Source organism: Dreissena polymorpha, chromosome 9, assembly GCF_020536995.1.
Source record: "Dreissena polymorpha isolate Duluth1 chromosome 9, UMN_Dpol_1.0, whole genome shotgun sequence".
Classification (NCBI taxonomy): Eukaryota; Metazoa; Mollusca; class Bivalvia; order Myida; family Dreissenidae; genus Dreissena; species Dreissena polymorpha.
The window spans coordinates 17380376-17401604 of NC_068363.1; the positions used below are offsets into that span (position 1 = coordinate 17380376).

General features: G+C 39.1%; 1 protein-coding gene across 2 annotated transcripts in view; it reads right to left on the minus strand.

Annotated features, from left to right (window-relative positions):
- Window positions 1-5904: 5904 nt before the first annotated feature.
- The window catches only part of LOC127844350 (uncharacterized), a 53971-nt gene continuing 38646 nt past the window's right edge, over window positions 5905-21229 (minus strand). Inside the window, exons 11-19 of one of the 2 annotated variants that reach the window (XR_008032685.1) lie at window positions 19979-20214; window positions 18788-18926; window positions 16822-17068; window positions 16208-16328; window positions 15645-15795; window positions 14064-14176; window positions 11157-11364; window positions 9151-10873; window positions 5905-8666 (exon numbers count right to left, since the gene is read on the minus strand). Coding sequence is in view for 1 of the 2 variants with exons in the window: in XM_052374468.1 (XP_052230428.1) it covers window positions 10252-10873; window positions 11157-11364; window positions 14064-14176; window positions 15645-15795; window positions 16208-16328; window positions 16822-17068; window positions 18788-18926; window positions 19979-20214 (1837 nt within the window). In the remaining variant the exon portion in view is untranslated. Of the gene's footprint in view, window positions 10874-11156; window positions 11365-14063; window positions 14177-15644; window positions 15796-16207; window positions 16329-16821; window positions 17069-18787; window positions 18927-19978; window positions 20215-21229 lie in introns of both variants that reach the window. The other variant, XM_052374468.1, reaches the window with a different exon arrangement.

A 21229-nucleotide genomic window follows, 5' to 3' on the forward strand; every position in this document is an offset into this window, starting at 1 on the left:
TACCGATATCAGGTAAGTAATTACTAATTAAAATGAATTTTACTAGAAAAATTTGTTTTAATAGCTTAATTACGTTACCTGATATCATATGCTGAATTTGCAGCTGAGGCGGGAAGGTTCGCGAAAATCTCACCATCACAGCGGAACCCATATCTCGGGTTCTCAGCTAATATTCGTTATTACGGTATTAACTTTATTCACGGATAAGCGTAATATACCTATGCCGTAGAAGATACTACCGTTTGTGCAACCACAAGGGGGCCCAACAAATACAAGTTGTCCTGTTGGCACTCCAGAGAACGAAGATAAAAAGATGAAAAAGTAGTCTGATTCCTCCAGAAAGCAGCTTGAAGCACGTCAGAGAGTGGGGTATGATTAATATATGCCCACGAAGCCGACATTGCTCGTAATTCATGCGGTCTAATCTTAAAAAGGGATGAATCCCTTGAAGAAAGAGAAGAGTAAGCCCTTTTGATAGTCGAGGCTACCCAACGGGAAATAGAAGCCGCAGACACATCGCCCCCCCACCTTTTAAGGGAATGAAGAGTCTCTTACGAGAACCTCGAATAGACTTAACTCTACTAAGATAGAACTTCAAAGACCTGACAGGGCAGAGGAGTCTATCTTCATCTTCATTACCACAAGTTCTAGAAAGACTTGGGACCTTGAAAGGTTTAGAAGCCATAGAGTTGATTTTTAGCAAGGAATCCTGGCTGACACAACAAGGTGACAGAGCCATCGGAGGAATCAAAACGAAGATGGCTTTCTTCGATATAAAGAGCATGAATTTCACTTCTACGTTTGGATGAAGCCATGGTAAGAAGGAAAACGGTCTTCCAGGTTAGGCACTGTAAAGAAGCGTGATTAAGGGGTTCATAGGGAGCTTTAATAAGCGATCCAAGAACACAAGCCAAATCCCATTTGGGGGTAAGAGAACGAGACACAGGACGTTTAAGTTCCGAAATGGCTGGGTCAGCACAGACTTGTGATGACTTACGAAAAGCCAAGGTATGCGAAAGCACAGATCTGTATCCTTTGATGGAGCTAAGAGAATGTTTCTTATCATCAAAGAGATAGATTTGAAAATCCGCTATGCGTCTAGCAGAGGGATTGAGGGGATCAATTTTCCCTCGAACACACCAATTAGAGAAGAGTTTCCAGCGAGCATCATAGACTGCTCTGGTGGACTTTCTCCTTGCAGAGGCAACGAGCGTTGAAGCCCTGAAAGAAAAGCGTTTCTTCTGAAGGGATTGCCTGATAGCGGCCAGACGTGTAAGTGGAACATGTCTGGATCCATGTGAAGTCTGCCTCTCTGAGATAGGAGATCTGACCTGTGCGGGAGTTCCCTGGGAAATTCGCACAGGAGACCGAGAAGGTCGTTGAACCAGGATCTCCTGGGCCACCAAGGGGCTATCAGGAGGATCCGGCAAGAGCTCACCCTGATTTTCCCTAAGATTTGGGGAATTAGAATGGGTGGGGGATAAGCGTAAGCGTCCAGTTGATCCCAATCGAACGAAAGCGCGTCTACCGCCCACGTTGCTGGTTCGTACACTGGACTCACATACAGAGGAAGTCTGTGGTTGTCTCTGGTCGCAAACAGGTCGACTAGTGGATAACCGAATGTGAGGAATATCTGATTGGCCACTTCCTGATGAAGTGTCCACTCCGATGGAAGTAACTGGTGTTTGCGAGACAAACCGTCCGCCAGGGCGTTGATACGACCTGGTATGTGTTTGGACAAGAAAGAGACGTTTAGGCTCTTGCAAAGAACAAGTAATTTCATTGTTTCCAGATACAGGGAGTGAGAGTGTGTCCCGCCCTGTTTCTGGATGTAAGACACGACTGATGTGTTGTCTGTCGATACCATCACACAGGAGTCCCGAAGATGTGATTGGAATTGAGAAACAGCTAGAAAGACTGCTCGCATTTCGAGATTGTTTATGTGCAGGAGAGACTCCTGAGGAGACCACAATCCTGATAATGTCATGCTGCAGGGTTCCAGGTGAGCGCCCCAACCTTCCATGCTCGCATCCGTTATGAGATGTAAAGACGGTTGCGGGGGAAGAAGCGGTACTCCTGCCAACAGGGTCTCCTCGTCTAGCCATTATTGAAGGTGGGGGACTAAGGACGGAAGGATGGGAATCTGTGTAAGCAGATTGTCTGGAGACCATTTCCATCGAGCTGAGAGATAGCGCTGAAGAGGACGTAGGAAGAGACGTCCCAACTGCACGAAGTCTGCTACAGAGCTCAGGATACCGTTGAGTGAGAGGAAATCTTGAGCTGTGATATGAGATTGGGACAGCACCCATCTGACCTTCAAAAGGAGGTCTGATATACGTTGCGGTGAGACCCTGACCCGATCGATGTGGGTCAGAAAATTCATTCCCACGCATATGAAATCCTGAGAGGGAATGAGGTCTGACTTGGCTACATTGAGAAGGAGTCCTAAAGAGAGGAGCTCCTTCCAAGAGAACTCTAGGTGTAGCAGAAGCAGTTGACGATCGAGCTGGTGTAAGAGCCAATCGTCAAAATACTGAAGCAGTTGAACCCCGTGTAATCGGAGGTGTGCGCTCACTGCGGCCATGAGTTTGGTGAAAACTCATGGCGCCGTGGCCAATCCAAAGGGCATCGCCCGAAACTGGTAGACCTGGCCTCGAAAGGAGAAGCGCAGGTACTTCCGGTAGTTGGGATGGATAGGAACATGGAAGTATGCATCTTCCAGGTCCAAGGAATCCCCCCATTGCATGGGTTTGATGGAGCGCCGAATGAAGGCAGGAGTCTCCATCTTGAAAGTAGGTTTGACTAGAAACGTGTTGAACACTTTTAAGTCTATGACTGGTCTCCAGGAGCCGCTTTTCTTTTGAACAAGGAAAAGGCGACTGTAAAATCATGGGAAACAAGGGTCGTGAACCCTTTCTACCGCCTGTTTTTCCAGTAGTCCGAGAATGGAGTCTGGAAGTTGTGGATGTGGAGATACCAGATCTATTGGGACGCGAGAGAGTGGGGGGCCTTTCTTCGAATTGAAAAGTGAGGCCTTGTGTGACAAGAGAATGAACCCACGCGTCCGAAGTTATTTGGAGCCATCGATTTGCGAAGTGCATAAGTCTGGCCCCGACTGGTACCTTCGGCATCAGAGGTTGTGGCGGTAGAAAGGGGTATGACCTAGGGCTGACCTTTAGGAGGTCCACCCTTGCCGGAAGAAGGATTAAATGACTTCTTGTCCGCATTGGGTTTGCCCTTACTCCAATTTTGTTTTACAGAAGGCTTCCGATAGGAAGTTGTTCTGTTTTGAAAAGGAGGCCTATTAGTGGGCTGACGTGGAGCAGACGGACGCTTAGTAGGGAAACTGTCCCTTTTAGCGTTCTTGGCCGGTGGGGCTCCTGGGGGCTTAGAAGCAGGGCGTTAAAAAACCACAGGGCGCTGGCCAGAGTTGCTCCTAGCTAAGGAGGCATGTATCTGATCTTCACGATCAGCAGTAAGTGCCGACTGTATCCTCCCTCCGAAAAGAGACTCTGCTGTTAGTGGAGCAGTTCGAAGGGAGTTTACGCCTGTTTCCTCCGGGGGCAGAAGTCCTCATCTAAGGTATTGAACATAAGTTCGTATACCTGATTGATGGAGGCCAAATAATAAAGTTCGGCCTCATTAGACTCCGAACCCGCCTCAATCGAACCATCTGCGGGAGCATTGGATTGATCGAAACCGGTGGATATAGGAGAAGGAATAATAGATTCATTCGCTTCTATCATGAGAGAATCGTTTTCCGGCACCATCAAAGATATAGCTGGTGAGTTAGGTCTCTCAGAGATCAAGTCAGCAGACTCACTTTGAATACCAGAGGTCGCTGGTAAAGGATCAGTCGAAAAAGGGACAAAGATTCCCGGCGACTGTTGGATCCACAAAGTATTGGGATTTGATGGTGTAGCGGCAGCCCGGGGTATACTTCTATGCAATGTGGAAGAGACCCGTGGGGCTGAAAACGCAGCCGAAGTGGTTAGATTAACCCCTGTACCTTGAGCCTGATATGTATGCAAACTAGTGTTTGAATACAAGTTATGCTCAGTGGTTGTAGGAACGGCTGAAGTGTGTGTTGAGGCCAACATAGAGGCCGACACATGTGGAAGGGTGTCAATAGATTCCTCAGAGAAGGATCGACTTGGGGACCTAGGAGTCCGAGAGCGCCTAATAGAGGAAGGTCTATGTCCCTTATCCCTGCGACGCCGAGACACTGTTCGGCGGCGCTGGGAATGATGTTTCCTGATCGAACGTCTCCCCGAGCGCTGGCGTGATCGCTCTTTACGAGGCAATCTACGCCGAGAAACACTCGGTGAGCGTGAACGACGTCCCCTCCGGTAATGATGAGGGCTATTTGAAGTAGACGATGAGTCATACGACGACGAGCCCGAGGTGGAGGAGTAGTCGGAAACATCAGACACTACACGTTTACGTCTGTGACTCACAGTAGAAACGCGGCTGCGTCTACCATTGTGGAGTACTGACAAGGTAGTGTCAACATCTACGGTGACCGGAACGGTCTGTGGCACAGACCGAAACCCGGTGACCGGATCGGTCATTACATGACCGGTGACCGGACCGGTCAATGACCGGTGACTGGACCGGTCACAGCATGACCGGTGACCGGACCGGTCAATGACCGGTGACCGGTTGACCGGACCGGTCATAGCATGACCGGTGACCGGACCGGTCAGTGACCGGTTGACCGGTCATAGCATGACCGGTGACCGGACCGGTCAATGTTGACCGGTGACCGGTGCCCGGTGAAGTCTCCGGACCGGTCAACTGGTCATTCCCGATGAACGGACCGGGCAAATTTTGTCCGGTGTCGTCACGGGGTAGGGACCGATGCCTGGCAGCTACTGGTGGCATATGGTCAAGATCGTGTGGTGAAAAGTCCCGACTTACGGAACTTTTCCTACGTTGATCTGATGCCGAGTCATTCAACTGGTCATTCCCGATGAACGGACCGGGCAAATTTTGTCCGGTGTCGTCACGGGGTAGGGACCGATGCCTGGCAGCTACTGGTGTAGTATGGTCAAGATCGTGTGGTGAAAAGTCCCGACACACGGAACTTTCCCTACTCTGATCTGAACTATTTTTGTTGCGTCCACGATTCTTGAAGGGTCGACGCTTAATGGCCCAGGTATCTGCAGACCAATGCTCACAGAAAGGGCAGCAGTTATCCTGGGTACATCCTGCACACGACAGGCAGCTACCATGGTTGTCCCATGCTGCCTTTGTGTGTCCACATGAGCCACGTGTTTGAGGCATACTTTGCCTTGAACAAACAAACAAATACACAAAACGATACAGAAATACACGGATATATATACGGAGAATGTTTTAACGCAATACAAAAACTTCTCTATTCTGTTAAACAGAAGAATCCAGCGAAACAGAAGCAACAATTACGTTTATAACAAAATGTCGGCCTTTGTATATCGCCATCCGGAATAAAAGTGATTCTGGGTAATGTCCCGTTTTGGTTGTGCGGCTACACGGCACTAATGTGACCGCTCTGACCTACCTGACGGGTTTCTCAAAAAGTGTGGGATTCCTAGGACGAAAAATTCCGGATAAATTACGATCCTATCGGAGTAAATAGCATAGGATATCAGGTAACGTATTTAAGCTATTAAAACAGCCGAGCTAAAAAAAAAATATTGTATGTTTCATAAAAGTACTGTTCTTTCTCTGGCCTCCACTCCACCTTCGCAGAATAGTTTAGTCCCTTTGGGTCTCAACTGCGCAAGATTTATTCGACAAAAAGTTCTGACCAAGATTCAACTTGCTAGTAACCAACTCTGTGGTGGTATCATTGGCACATTTACAAATGACCCTGTTGACTGATGTTAAGAAATCCTGTGCACTTAAAAACACAACATTCAAGACATTTTCATATTTTAATAGAGCATTGGCTTGTTCATGCTAGTCTGAATAATAAAAATTTAGTAGCACAAAAGTATCATATACATTTTAATGTACAGCAAGCAGTTCAGCACTAAATCATGCATGTATGTACACAATTTAATGAAGAAAACATGATCATGTTACAATGTTTTTGCAATCATTTAAGGCAATCTGTACTTGTAACCCAGTATGTCCTATTCAACTTAGTTAAATATATTAACCATATGGCAGTGTGAATTTTCTTACCATTCTTTAACACCTATTGATTGAAACTTCAGGTAAAACAAGACTGTTATCAAGCAATATGGTCCCCTACTGGTGAAACTCCACCATTGTCAGATTTTTTTTATATATATTTGTTGCCATGCATAATCTCCATATTTCCATCTATCCATGTTTCAAGTTTCATGAAAAAATGTGAAGAACTTTTAAAGTAATCGCAGGATACCGAAAAATGTGACAGACTGACTGACTGACTGACAGACTCACGGACACACAGAGTGCAAACCTTAAATCACCTCCGGTTTCACCGGTAGGGAACAAAAATAATGCAAATGGCGTTTTATTTTAACCATACATTGCAAATTGGTATTAAAACCAATAATTAAGTCTGTACACTGAATTCTGTCAATCGAGAAATGACTTAAATTTTATTTTACAAAATTTTGTAGAATATTTTTTTGTATTGATTTTTATCTTGGATCAGAGAAAGATATTGGTTGTTAAATAGCTGAACTATCTCAACAGAAATCTGGTGAAGTTTAATGTCAAATTGTATGCTTTTATATTATCAGGATTCATACAGCATTACAGAAAAATATTCTAACCAGTCTACACAGGAAAATACAAAACAATAGATCATGGTTTTGAACCATTTCTAAACTACCCTACCTTTAAATAACTTGTTTCCTAAGTTGTAAAAACCATATTATCAACTATGTTTTAATTGACCATTGGTTTAATCACTAGAATAGGTCTTTGCCAACGCTGGTCAATGTCCTATGGTCTTGTTTGCAGTTCAAGTTTTAACAAGTCATGCACTTTATAATTATGTTCAGAACGACTAAATGCATCATTGTGAATTGAATTACAAAGCATATTTGGATGAACCATTGGTGCTATGACAAAGCTGCCAAGGTTAATCACTAACAAGCAGTTAACAGAAGTTTTTACATTTAAACAATAACAAAAGCTCACTATTAGCATGAGCTCACGTGAGCTAAAAATGGGCCTCAAATAATGTCTTAAAAGACAAAGAATAAGGAACTATTCACTCTTACCATTATAATAATTATTTACAAGATGTTCAGATACATCATTTCAAGGTGGGTTTACAAGATGAGCACAAAATATGTATCACAAGGTATGAGACATCTTATATCACAGGTGGCTAGTATACCAGAACACAGTAGGCCTACCGGTATACCAGAATGCTTGTATGCCAGAATCTAGTTTACCGAAGGCAGTATACCAGAATGTATTATACATGTACCAGAATGCAGTTTACTGGAATGCATTTAACACCAGAGGTAGAAAGAGAATCAGTGATCTGCCTGTCAACCAATTTTAAGTATAAAATAATAATATATTAATTAATAAATGTATTATGCATGTTTAATTTCTGCAAAGTAAAATGTATATTTTGTTCAATGCCAAATATGAGAGACATTTGTATAGAAACGTAAAGGCAATAACCAAAACAGTGACAGTGCAAAACATTATTTTTTAAGATTGACCTGAATGTATAACAATAATTGTTAACATTTTTTTACATGCGGCTTGATAAATCTTATCTTAAACAGATTATTGTTCTGCACTTGTTTATAATTTATTTTTGCACAAATAAAATGTACAAGTAAAAATGTTATTTATTTCATCATGGAAGATCAATAGAACTTTTCTATGAAGCCTAAAGGCAATATAGTGACATAAAATCTAAATGCAACAAAACTTATTTTAAAATAGTTTAAACTAAAAAGGTTCAAATTAAAATAAATTTTGCACAATTTTCAGGATATAATATGTTTACAAGCATACAAAACAACAACAGCATATAACACAAACATATTTTTATTTTAAAATGTAACAATTAAAATTTAAAATAAAATATTTGATCAGAATCTAACATCCAACTAGAAATACCAGAGTTCATACTGAAACTTAATTGTATGAGATTTGATAATAATTTATTTTCTTGAACACAAAATCATGGCCATTAGAATCTTGAACTAAAATGATACAAACTTCCAGCAGTACAAATATTCCTGCTAATAGACAAATACTCTAAAACAAGAGGGTCATGATGGCCCTGAATCGCTCACCCGACTAACCAAATACAATCCCAACCCAGTTTTCATCAAGATAAACATTCTGACCAAATTTCATAAAGATTGGATGAAAACTGTGACCTCTATTGTCTACACAAGGTTTTTCTAATATTTGACCTACTGACCTAGTTTTTGACCCCAGGAGACCCAAATACAATCCCAGCCCAGATTTCATCACGACAAACATTCTGACCAAATTTTATGAAGATTGGATGAAAACTGTGACCTCTATTGTCTACACAAGGTTTTTCTATTATTTGACCTAGTGACCTAGTTTTTGACCGAAGATGACCCAAATACACTCCCAACCCAGATTTCATCAAGATAAACATTCTGACAAATTTTAAAAAGATTGGATGAAAACTGCTACCTCTATTGTCTATGCAAGGTTTTTCTATTATTTCACCTAGTGACCTAGTTTTTGACCTAGTGACCTAGTTTTTGACCCAAGATGACCCAAATACAATCCCAACCCAGATTTCATCAAGATAAACATTCTGACCAAATTTCATAAAGATTGGATAAAAACTGTGACCTCTTCTGTCTACACAAACAAATTGTTGACGTTTTTTCTATTATTTGACCTAGTGACCTAGTTTTTGACCTCAGATGACCCAAATACAATCCCAACCCAGATTTCATCAAGATAAACATACTGACCAAATTTCATAAAGATTGGATGAAAACTGCGACCTTAATTGTCTACACAAGGTTTTTCTATTATTTGACCTAGTTTTTGACCTAGTGACCTAGTTTTTGACCCCAGATGACCCAAATACATTCCCAAGCCAGATTTCATCAAGATAAACATTCTGACCAAATTTCATAAAGATTGGATGAAAACTGCGACCTCTATTAACTACGCAAGGTTTTTCTATTATTTGAGCTATTATGTGACCTAGTTTTTGACCTAGTGACCTAGTTTTTGACCCCAGATAACCCAAATACAATCCCAACCCAGATTTCATCAAGATAAACATTCTGACCAAATTTCATAAAGATTGGATGAAAACTGTGACCTCTACTGTCTACACAAACAAATTGTTGACGGACACACGCACGCACACACAACAGACGCCGGACATCACACGGTCACATAAGCTCACCATGTAACTTCGTGACAGGTGAGCTAAAAATACATTGTAAAAAGAATAGTATGAGTTTAATCTTTTCTATTTGAAAATACTTTCATGACCAATTTTGATAAATGCCAGGTACATGTACTTGTTAATTTATTTAAATAACATACAAGTTGTCTTTATTGGGTAATAATAATCCTTGAACCGAGTCTAAACATTAAAACAACGATATTTGAAATAAAAAACACTGATTTTTAACCTTTTGTAAAAAAGCCGACTTACACAAGTTGGGTAATATAGAGGATATTTGTTGGATAGGTGGAATATTGTCTCAGTGACGAAACTTTCCACCTAAACTGGATTTTTGCTAAGAAGACTGCACAGGCTAATCTGGGACAACACTTTATGCACATGCATTGAACCCCCTTTTCACAGAGCACGGCCCAAATAGTCTAGTCAGAATAATTCTGGCTTTAGTACTGACACTGCTCCTTTCAGTGATACATTCAGATTCACACAATCCTCAACAAACATGACCTGATATGAAAGGGTTATAGATTACTAGTATGTCCAAGGGTACAGATGAGTGAATAACATGCGACCCCTCGACCATTGAAGCACAGTACAACCATATTCTACAACTGCCTATTCACGTTTTTTCCTAAAGTTTAAATTATTTTTTCTCAAATTGATTAAAAGGAGTATGTCTTCCCTTATCGAAGTAACAAAGGACATACTTCATTATTGTATCTCATTTAATTATTACAAACACTATTAAATATACAAACTTCATTATCAAAAATATAAAAGTTGTTACAAAATTCACTAAACCAATAGCGCAAAGAAAATCGTTAAACAGAAAGAAAATAATTTAAAAATTGCTAAAACAAAATCCTGCCTGGTTGCACTGTGCTTCATTGTCATACGGACGTGATGTTCTGAAAGAGTTCTTTAGAAGTATCACTGTAATAGTCAGGGGATTTATCAGCATAATAATACGACACGTTGCTAAGCAAGGGTATATACTTGTTATAACGGGGACCTGAAATCTCATCCGAATGTCTTTTAGACTTGTCCTTTCTAGTCCGTGAAGGCGAATACGAATACATGGCTTTAGAGTTTTGGTTACCATGGATAGCATAGCCACAATCATCCAAACTGTTACTCCTGGGTCGTCCAGCCATTGCTGGTACAAACGTTTTTACAGGGGCTTTAATATTACACGTGTTTGGTTTCACCATGTTGGAGCCACTCCACCGTTTCACGTTCACACCATTCAGTTTCTCCTGAGAACTGCTGCCGTAGAACGATCTACGATTAATGAGAGCACTAAACTTGGCAGCGTTGATTTGTGTTGCAGTGTTCTGACAAGAAGCTGCAGGAATTTCAATAGATTCGGAATCCTCGATCACTACGCTTGTGGTTGGGGCATTGAGACACGGTTGAAGGAGTTCCAAGTTTTTCGTGAGATCGTCAATAATGTCTTCAATGTCCAGACGCATACTCATGTCCACTTCCAGACACCCGTAAATGAAATTGCACCTGCAAAAAAGGAAGCAAAATGAATTAATATATATATATATATATATATATATATATATATATATATATATATATTTATTTATATACAAATTTCAGCCCATAATCATCTATAAAATCTTCAAATGTTTTGCATAGCATTTAAGTTCTTGAATTGAATTGAGTAAGAAAGATCTCAAATTTAATTTGATTCTCAAAGGGACTACAAACATATCAAAGTTTGTATCTGAGTAGCAACAGGTTATCTGAAAACAAAGAAAGGTAGCAGCAAATGTGCATGTCTTACAGATTCTCTGGACAGTTCCTAGGCAGCACTAGTCGGCCCCCGTTCTTCACGAACTCCAGCACCTGGTTGTTGGACATTCCCTGGTAGGGAAAGCTTCCAAACGTAATGATCTCATACGTGAGAATGCCGTAACTCCAGATGTCGGACTTGGCCGTGAAAAACCCGTCAGACAGACTCTCTGGAGACATCCAGCGCACCGGCAACATCCCTGCAACATGGGAACAGGCTCTAGTGTCATGGAAACCAAAATGTTGTTTTGAGGATAATGATACTTTTGATGGCAAGTTTGAAATACAGTTTATCATGTAATTGTCACCTGGAAATAAACGTGAATATATTTAAAACACCTGTTCACACTTAAATTCAAAAATAAGATAAAAAGCATAAACTTATTTCAATATGAAAACAAGAGCACCGCCTTGCGGGTGCAGACTGCTCATCTATTTTCTTTTTAAAGGTGAAGGGACTCTCAATTTCAATCACAAAGGAGGGAGGGTGGAGTGAAGAGGGGTGTATAGTGTGGGGGTGTGGACATTTATTACATTATCTTCCAAAAATGCGGAAAAAAAATGCAAAAAAATAATTAAAAAAAATTCCGGGGTGGGGGGGGGGGGTGTGGGTGGGGGAAGGGGATTCTTGGGTGCGATGGTTGGACGGTATTTCAAAAATAAAATAATAAAAATAAATATTTGTTTTTTAACCGTTAAAAAAAAAAAATTGGGGGGGTAGGGTGGGGGGGGGGGGGGGGTATAGTGTGAGGGTGTGGTGGTCATTTGTGAGATGATCTTTAAAAAAAAAAAATTAGGGGGGGGGGCACGGGGGATGGTTTGGGTGGAGTCTATTGTGGTTTGTCAGGTAAGAGTAGTTTTGTCAAAGTATCAATCAAATCTAATCATAAATAAAGAAGTTATGGCAATTTTAGCAAAATTTAATAATTTGACCTTGAGAGTCAAGGTCATTCAAAGGCCAAGGTAAAATTCAACTTGCCAGGTACAGTAACCTCATGATAGCATGAAAGTATTTCAAGTTTGAAAGCAATAGCCTTGATACTTAAGAAGTAAAGTGGATCATAACACAAAATTTAACCATATATTCAAAGTTACTAAGTAAAAAAAGGGCCATAATTCCGTAAAAATGACAACCAGAGTTATGCAACTTGTCCTTTTACTGTACCCTTATGATAGTTTGCGAGTGTTCCAAGTATGAAAGCAATATCTATGATACTTTAGGGGTAAAGTGGACTAAAACACAAAACTTAACCAAATTTTCAATTTTCTAAGTATAACGGGCCCATAATTCCGTCCAATGCCAGTCAGAGTTACATAACTTTGCCTGCACAGTCCCCTTATGATAGTTTGTAAGTGTTGCAAGTATGAAAGCAATAGCTTTGATACTTAAGAAATAAAATGGACCTAAACACAAAACTTAACCCAAATTTTCAATTTTCTAAGTATAAAAAGGGCACATAATTCTGTCAAAATGCACGTCAGAGTTATCTTACTTTGCCTGCCCAGTCCCTCATGATAGTAAGTAAGTGTACCAAGTTTGAATGCAATAGCATTGATACTTTCTGAGAAAAGTGGACCTAAACGCAAAACTTAACCGGACGCCGACGCCAATGCAGACGCCAATGCCGACGCCAAGGTGATGACAATAGCTCATAATTAAAAAAAAAAAAATAGATGAGCTAAAAATGGCACAAGCTCAGATAAGTTAACATTTGGAACATTTTATATAAAGTTACCCAAGTTTCACAGGTTAAATGGTCTTCACTCAGATTGTTTTTATCACATAATCCCAATCATCTATGAAATCCTGGTAAATACGTGAACTTTCTGCTGGTTAAACATTGCTGATTTCTGACTAGCCCAAATTCAATGTTGTTAGCCCTAGGATTTGGGGCTAATGTTTGGTGAGGAATATAATGTTATGGCAAACCAAGTTTTTTTTTAATTCTGGTAGTGCTCTTCTGTTGGAAAGAGTCAGGCATTTCCCCGCTTGAAGTGAATATTTTTCAATGTTTTATTTTTAATACACAATCAATGCTATACAGTCATACTGGTATTAAAGGGATCTTTTCACGCTTTGGTAAATTGACAAAATTGAAAAAAGTTGTTTCAGATTCGTAATTTTTCGTTTTAGTTATGATATTTGTGAGGAAACAGTAATACTGAACATTAACCATGCTCTAATATAGCCATTATATGCATCTTTTGACGATTTTAAAACCTAAAAATTATAAAGCGTTGCAAGGCGAAACGATTGAATAATTTGGAGAGTTCTGTTTTTGTCGTTAAATTTTGTGAAACTACGAAGATTGCTTATGTAAGGTATAAAATACGTCAAGAATGTGTACTTGGCGGTATAGCTCAGTAGGCTAAAGCGTTTTTACTTCAGGACTCTGGCAGGACTCCGGGGGTCACTGGTTCGAAACCTGCTCCGGGCAATGTTCTTTTCCTTTTTTTATTTTTTTTCTTGATTTTTTACTGGAGCTTTTATGATCCAATGTTTACATTTATCAATATAAAGCATTTAATGAATAAGTTAAAAAAAAGCCAAAATCTGTGAAAAGGCCCCTTTAAAAGCTTTAATAAAATTAAGTTTCTAACAGTGACAAAACAATAAGAGAAACTAAAGTATATTTGGGAAAAAACTTCAACAATATATTATAACTCTTTGGCAGTGAATACATACAATTAACAATATAAACAGACATAATTAAAACAGGGCAATCGTCAGTCAATAGAGTAAGAGTGTTCACTCAGGACTGGTAAACCAGCCTACCCAGGGAAAGTGTGAGTATGTAAACTACAGCCATTGCATGACTGACATAGTTTTGACAAAGCAAAAAGTAAACTAAAAAAAACAACAAGTTAAACATACATGTACAGACCATCATAACTTTACCTTTTTTGTTAAATCTGTAATAGTCTGTATCACATGTGGGCCTGGTCATACCGAAGTCTCCAATCTTCACTGTGCCATTAGAGTGAACCAGACAGTTACGACAGGCAAGATCCCTACAATAGAATGGGCTGCTGCTTTTCTTGTTACAATAAGGAGTGTAAGTGCATGTAACCCATTATCACATATTTACATATTTAAGGTTGTGCATGTACCCTATTCTCACCTGTGTACATATCAAAGGGTGTGCATGTACCCCAGTCTCACATATGTACATATTAAAGGGTGTGCATGTTCCTCATTCTCACCTGTGTACATACTTAAGGGTGTGCATGTACCCCATTCTCACGTGTGTACATATTAATGGGTGTGCATGTACCCCATTCTCACCTGTGTACATATTAAAGGGTGTCCATGTACCTCAATCTCACATATGTACTTATTAAAGGGTGTGCATGTAACTCATTATCACCTGTGTACATATTAAAGGGTGTGCATGTACACCATTATCACATATGTACATATTAAAGGGTGTGCATGTACCTCATTCTCACCTGTGTACATATTAAAGGGTGTGCATGCAACTCATTCTCACATGTGTACATATTAAATGGTGTGCATGTACCACATTCTCACATATTTACATATTAAAGGGTTTGCATGTATCCCATTCTCACATATGTACATACATTTGTATTAAAGGTGTGCATGTATCCCATTCTCCCCTGTGCACATATTTAATGGTGTGCAAGTACCCCATTCTCACCAGTGTACATATTGAAGGGTGTGCAAGTACCCAATTCTCACCAGTGTACATATTTAAAGTTCTTCATGTAAACCATTCTTACATATGCATATATTAAAGGGTGTGCATGTACCCCATTCTCACATTTTTATGTTCATATTAAAGGGTGTGCATGTACCCCATTCTCACATATGGACATATTAAAGGGTGTGCATGTACCCTAATCTCACATATGTACATATTAAAGGGTGTGCATCTACCCCATTCTCACCTGTGTACATATTAAAGGGGGTCATGTACCCCATTCTCACCTGTGTGCATATTAAAGGGTGTGCATCTACCCCATTCTCACCTATGTACTTATTAAAGGGGGTCATGTACTCCGTTCTCACCTGTGTGCATATTAAAGGGTGTGCATCTACCCCATTCTCACCTGTGTACATATTAAAGGGGGTCATGTACCCCATTCTCACCTGTGTGCATATTAAAGGGTGTGCATCTACCCCATTCTCACCTGTGTACTTATTAAAGGGGGTCATGTACCCCCATTCTCACCTGTGTACATATTAAAGGGTGTGCATCTACCCCATTCTCACCTGTGTACATATTAAAGGGGGTCATGTACCCCATTCTCACCTGTGTGCATATTAAAGGGTGTGCATCTACCCCATTCTCACCTGTGTACTTATTAAAGGGTGTGCATGTACCCCATTCTCCCCTGTATACATATGTGAAGTTGTGAGTGTCGTATTCACACCTGTGAACATATTCAATGGTATCCATACAACCCATTCTTACCTATGTACATGTTCAATGTTTTGCATGTACCCCATTCTCACCTGTGTACATATTTGAGGTTGTGCATGTATCTGAGGCCATGGGCCACATCGAGAGCCATCTGGGTGAGTTTGTCTGCATTGACATCCTCTGCTTCCCGCACCTGGGAACCAACCAGGTTCCTCCGAGACAACAGGTACGTCTTGAGATCACCTACAATGCAAGGTTATCCATCAGTCCACGATAAACCCATGTTTTGATAATAATTTCAAATATTGTAAACAAAAACAAACACTTGAATCTGTTCGAAAATGGTCATCCCACACAAATCCAGATCAAGTTTATAAACATGTTTAAAGAAAAAAAGTCATTTATCTTACCTGTACAAGTTATTTTGTTAAAACTAATGGCCCTTTGGTTCAACAAATAAAACCCCAGAGTTTTAGGAATTTAAAGATATTTAGTGGTACTTCTTTTTACTTACAATCTATTTAATTCTTAATAAAGGTTAAAACACAATCTTAAAGTAATTTGTTGAGGAATAATCAAAGCTGTGTAAAAAAACAAACAATAATAATTATTATTACATAATTTTTATGCACAACACAAGTTCAAGACTGGTTACCATGCAGCAGGAACTCCATTATGTTGTAGACTGGCTCCTCCCTGGTGCAGACACCCAGCAATGAGACGATGTTGTGATGGCTGAACCGTTTCATCAGCTCGGCCTCACTCAAAAAATCCACCTACAACAACAACTAGGCTGATTATCATCAGACTTTTTCTGTCGACAAACGTCAATTTTCACAGGTTTCAATGGCTGATCTTGTCCACTTTTTAAATAAAAGGTATATTTGCTTACTTTTGAGAACATTAGTTGTGACTTTTACCAAAGACTAAAGCAACTAAGAAAACTGGGCTTAATGCATGTGTGTAAAGTGCCGTCCCAGAGTAGCCTGTGCAGTCCACATGAGTAGTCTTGACTTTAAGTCTTAACCCTTTGCCCCTCAAAACCAAAGTAAACATGGCCATATGCAACCGGCATAAAACCAGAACAGCCTGGGAGGTTTTATGCTGTTTACTGCTCATCAGTATCTTAGGGTCAGAAATGAAGCCTTAAACACATTAATTTAGAAAGAAAATACTTTAATTTAATTCGACATTCTAAGGGACTACACGCACGTCAAAATGAGTATATAAGCAGTAAAGGGTTAAAGAAACTCTGATTCATGTGCTTACCTTCTCCTGCACAGTAGAGCCCACCTTGAGCGTCTTCACGGCGACGGCCGTCCAGCAGCCATCATCATCCATCTGGGCCTCCCCCCCAAACACCGTCCCAAATGCTCCCTCACCGAGCTTGCGGTTAAGAACCACCTTGTCCTTCGGGATCTCCCATTCGTCCAGTGAGAAGCACTGAGAGAAGTCTCCTCCAATCAGACCCAGCTCCTTCATCCGCTGGTGTGTTGCTGCCACTTTCTTGTCGTACCTGGACATGACGAGTTCTTATGTCATACTGTGGGATTTGTAATACTTAATACAAACTTTGGTACAAACAATTTGGATAGAAGGTCATGAAAACAATATAATAAATAAGCCTCAATATGAAAAATGCTCAATGCATGGGCATAAAGTGATTTATTATATACCAGTTTAATGCATTTAACAAAATACAGGTTGTATCAATCGTTGAAATAAAAAATCCCGTATTACGCTTCTCGCTGTTTCCAATTCCGTATTACCATACTATCCAGACTACTTCGACCCATTTAATGACGTCACATTCCGCGCACCGAAAATATAAATATTTTATATTACGAAATATATTACGTATTACATCGTGTGACGTCATTTCTGTGACAAAACACAATAGTTTTATCTAAACTCTCTGCAATTTAAGGACCTGTCGGATGTGGTGTTTTTTAACATTAAACTATTTGTTAAAAATATCGAACAAATTCAAAACGTATTTTGGAGTGTGTGTTTATTATGCTTAAATGTTGATTTCGATAGGAATACAATAAAATAGTGTGCTTAAAACTAAGTTTCTATAAAAACATGGAAGAATAGAAGTGGAAGTGCATATCGTTTCAACGTTTTTGTTTTAAACATCAGATTAAAGTTGTCAACTTAATTGTTTTACACATTGGATTAACGATGGCATTAAGGTAAGCGTGTCGGAAACCTGTGTTTTCCCAGTGGTAATGTTTGCACATTAATTTACATAAAATGTATTCATACGCGTCTTAAAAACTATGGCGTACCGTTTTAGTCATTGTTTTGTCAGTTTTGTTAAAGTAAACAATACAATTGTTAACTGTTTTCGTTAGTTGTTGTATATAATATAATAAAAGGAATATTACGCTAGTCAATTGTTCCAAGAATTTGTATCAATTTTGAGTAGGGGCGTGGGGTATTGTTTGGGTGGAATCCATTGTGGTATTCAGGTAAGTGTTGTTTTGTCAAAGTAATAATAAAATGTGATCATAAATAAAGAAGTTATGGCAATTTAAGAAAAATGTTCAATTATCTTAGTGTAAAAGGGGCCATAATTATGTCAAAATGCTTGATACAGTGGTCTGCTCTTGTTTATAGGTTGGGGTCATGTTGGTAAACAAGTATGCAAAATATAAAAGCAATACATTTGTATGTCAAAGGATATAGGAAATATTTGGGGTAGTACGCAAAGTTTAACATAGATTTATCAATAATATGCATATTCTAGGTATAAACGGGGCAATAATTCTGTCAAAATGCTTGATACAGTTGTATGCTCTTGATCATAGGTTGGGGTCATGATGGTAAACAAGTATGCAAAATATGAAAGCAATATGTCAAGGGACATTGAAAATATTTGGGGTAGTACGCAAACTTTAACATTTGCTGCATATTCTAAGTGGAAAAGGGGTAATAATTATGACAAAATGCTTGATAGAGTTGTCTGCTCTTGTTCATAGGTTGGGGTCATGTTGGTAAACAAGTATGCAAAATATGAAAGCAATATGTCAAGGGACAATGAAAATAATAGGGGTAGTACAAAAACTTTAACATTTGCACGCTAACGGAATGGAACGGAAACGCCGACGCCGGGGTGAGTAGGATAGCCCCACTATATATATTTCATATATAATAGTCAGGCTTAAAATTGATCGGAATGAAAATTTGGGGACAAATATGAATACGCTCAAGGAAATGATCATGTACTGACCTGAGTTTGAAGAAGATGAGGATGATGACCAGGATGATGGCGAAGATGGAGAACGCCATCACGTTTGCGATCACAATGGCCATCTCACATGATGTGCTCAACAGGTGACGGAAACCCTCGACAACGCACTGATTCCCTTCTAGAAAAACACAGTTTTGTGTTTGAAGCAACCACTTTATTTTCTATGCATACAGAACAAAAAATTTGAATTGAAAAAAGAAACATGTATTCAGGGTGCCAAGGTAAAATCTGTGTGCTTAAAACTTTTGTGGAAAAGCCCATGAATTTGTTCATTCTGACATTAATACCCATGGTATGATATATCAGGCTAAAAGTACCAGCAAGTGGAGATGCCATTTAAAGCCTCCTATTATGCATGGCCAAAAACCTCTATAATTCACATAATGTCATAATTACTTAAATAGGTCTTTTAACATACACTCATTTTAAAACAATATTTATTTAATGATGAGTAGATATATATTTAGCAGAAACAGTAAATTATTCTTTGAAAAATCAAAGATAAAAATAGAATAATAGTATTTTATTAAAATACAACATATGTCAAGATTCTCTTTACGAGTAGAATTGTCAAAACCAGCCCATGCTATCAAAAGGTCATGGTGGCATAGAGGATGTGGCGTCCTCCTAGTGATCAGTTGGACTCAGCTTTGATACCAACTCTATAAGCTTTTGGCTTTCAATACAAATCTTGCTAAAATATGAACGTTTAACCCTTTCAGTGCGGGAACCGAATTTTGAAGGCCTTTGCAAACAGTTTGGATCCTGATGAGACGCCACATAATGTGGCGTCTCATCTGGATCCAAACTGTTTGCTATTCTGATAGTATTCTTTGAAAAAAAAATTAAGAAAATGCTTATTTTACAAATTCAGCAGACGACATTTTAGCAGACGACAAATTTCCCAGCATGCAAAGGGTAAAAATAATGAGCCTTACTTTGGGAAAACAGGGTTAAATGCATGTGTGTAATTAATCGACCCAAATAAGCCTTTGCAGTCAGAGAAAACAATTTCCACATACACTGGATTTTAGTTTAGAAGAGACTTCATTAAACAAAACTTCCATAAAAGCATAGCATACTGCACAGGCTAATTTGGAACACTATTGGCACATGCTTTATGCCCAGTTTTCCATGAACAAGGCTCTAAAACTGGCCCATGCCCCGTACCTGGGTTGCCGTCACTGGGCTGTACACCACCTGGTGTAAGCCATGCAAGCTTCTCATTGTGGATCTGCAGGGTCCCCTTCTGGTTGCTAGGGCCTGGCTCATACCGACCAACCAGCCGTGTCTCATTCAGGAACTTCTGAACGATGGAGATGTTACCAGGGCGATCACCTCCACTGAACATTATGTGACCTGACACACCTTGGAAATTGGTTCTGTTTATTTCCTCCACTAATAACCTTCAATTAAATTTTTTTTTTTAGCTTTGAAACAATGACTTATATATATACAGAATTAAAAACTCCTAAAAGTCCTTGGTAATTTTCTATCATATTTTGTATTATTTCCTAAAATAGTACATTTAACAAATAATGGTTATAAAAAAATAGACACTTCATAAAATAGAAATCATATTAAAATTATTTTAGTATACTATCCAATTTATGAATTTATATTATGACATATTAAGCTGCTAAATGATTTCATATGAATGGGCTGGTACATACTTTTCTTTGTGATATTTAATACAGTGCAATAACGTTTTTGCTTTGAATATAATGAAAATAAATCCTTTAACATCAGCTGGGAAGAAGTATGAACAATTTTTAAAGTTATCAAATTCAAGTTAAGTCAGAAGTAGAAATCCATATAACTACAACCTTAAAAAAACATAATTATATGGAGGTAAAGAAGACATAGACTCCTTTCATCTACCAATAGAAGCTTCCATCTGATAAAAGCGACTTTCAGACAAACGGCAACAGAACTCCTCGTAAATTTGTCAACAATGGCATTTGGCACCCAGTTAAATTGTACAGACGGACAATTGGCACCCGACTAAAGGCTATGAAAAGTCTCATCCGCAAATTGGTTTGAAAAGAGATCTTTAATTTTCCATGTAAATAATATGTTACAAACATTGCTTTAAAAATGAGTAATATCTTCATATATTGCGGTGTTTTCAAATAATATTTTGTATATATATTTTGGGGCAAAAAAAAGCAAGCCAGCTGTCATTCCAGTAATTTAATTAATTTTGTTTGAACATATTTACTAAACTGATTATTAAACAAGAGGGCCTGAACGGCCCTAAGTCGCTCACCTGAGATAACAAGATATTATTGGGACAAATCTTCTGACCAAGTTTCATGAAGATCGGAAAATTAATGTGGCCTCTACAGTGTTAACAAGGTTTTACTATAGCCATATAAGGAAAAATGCCCCGCCCCCTGGCAGCCATGTTTTTCAACCAAC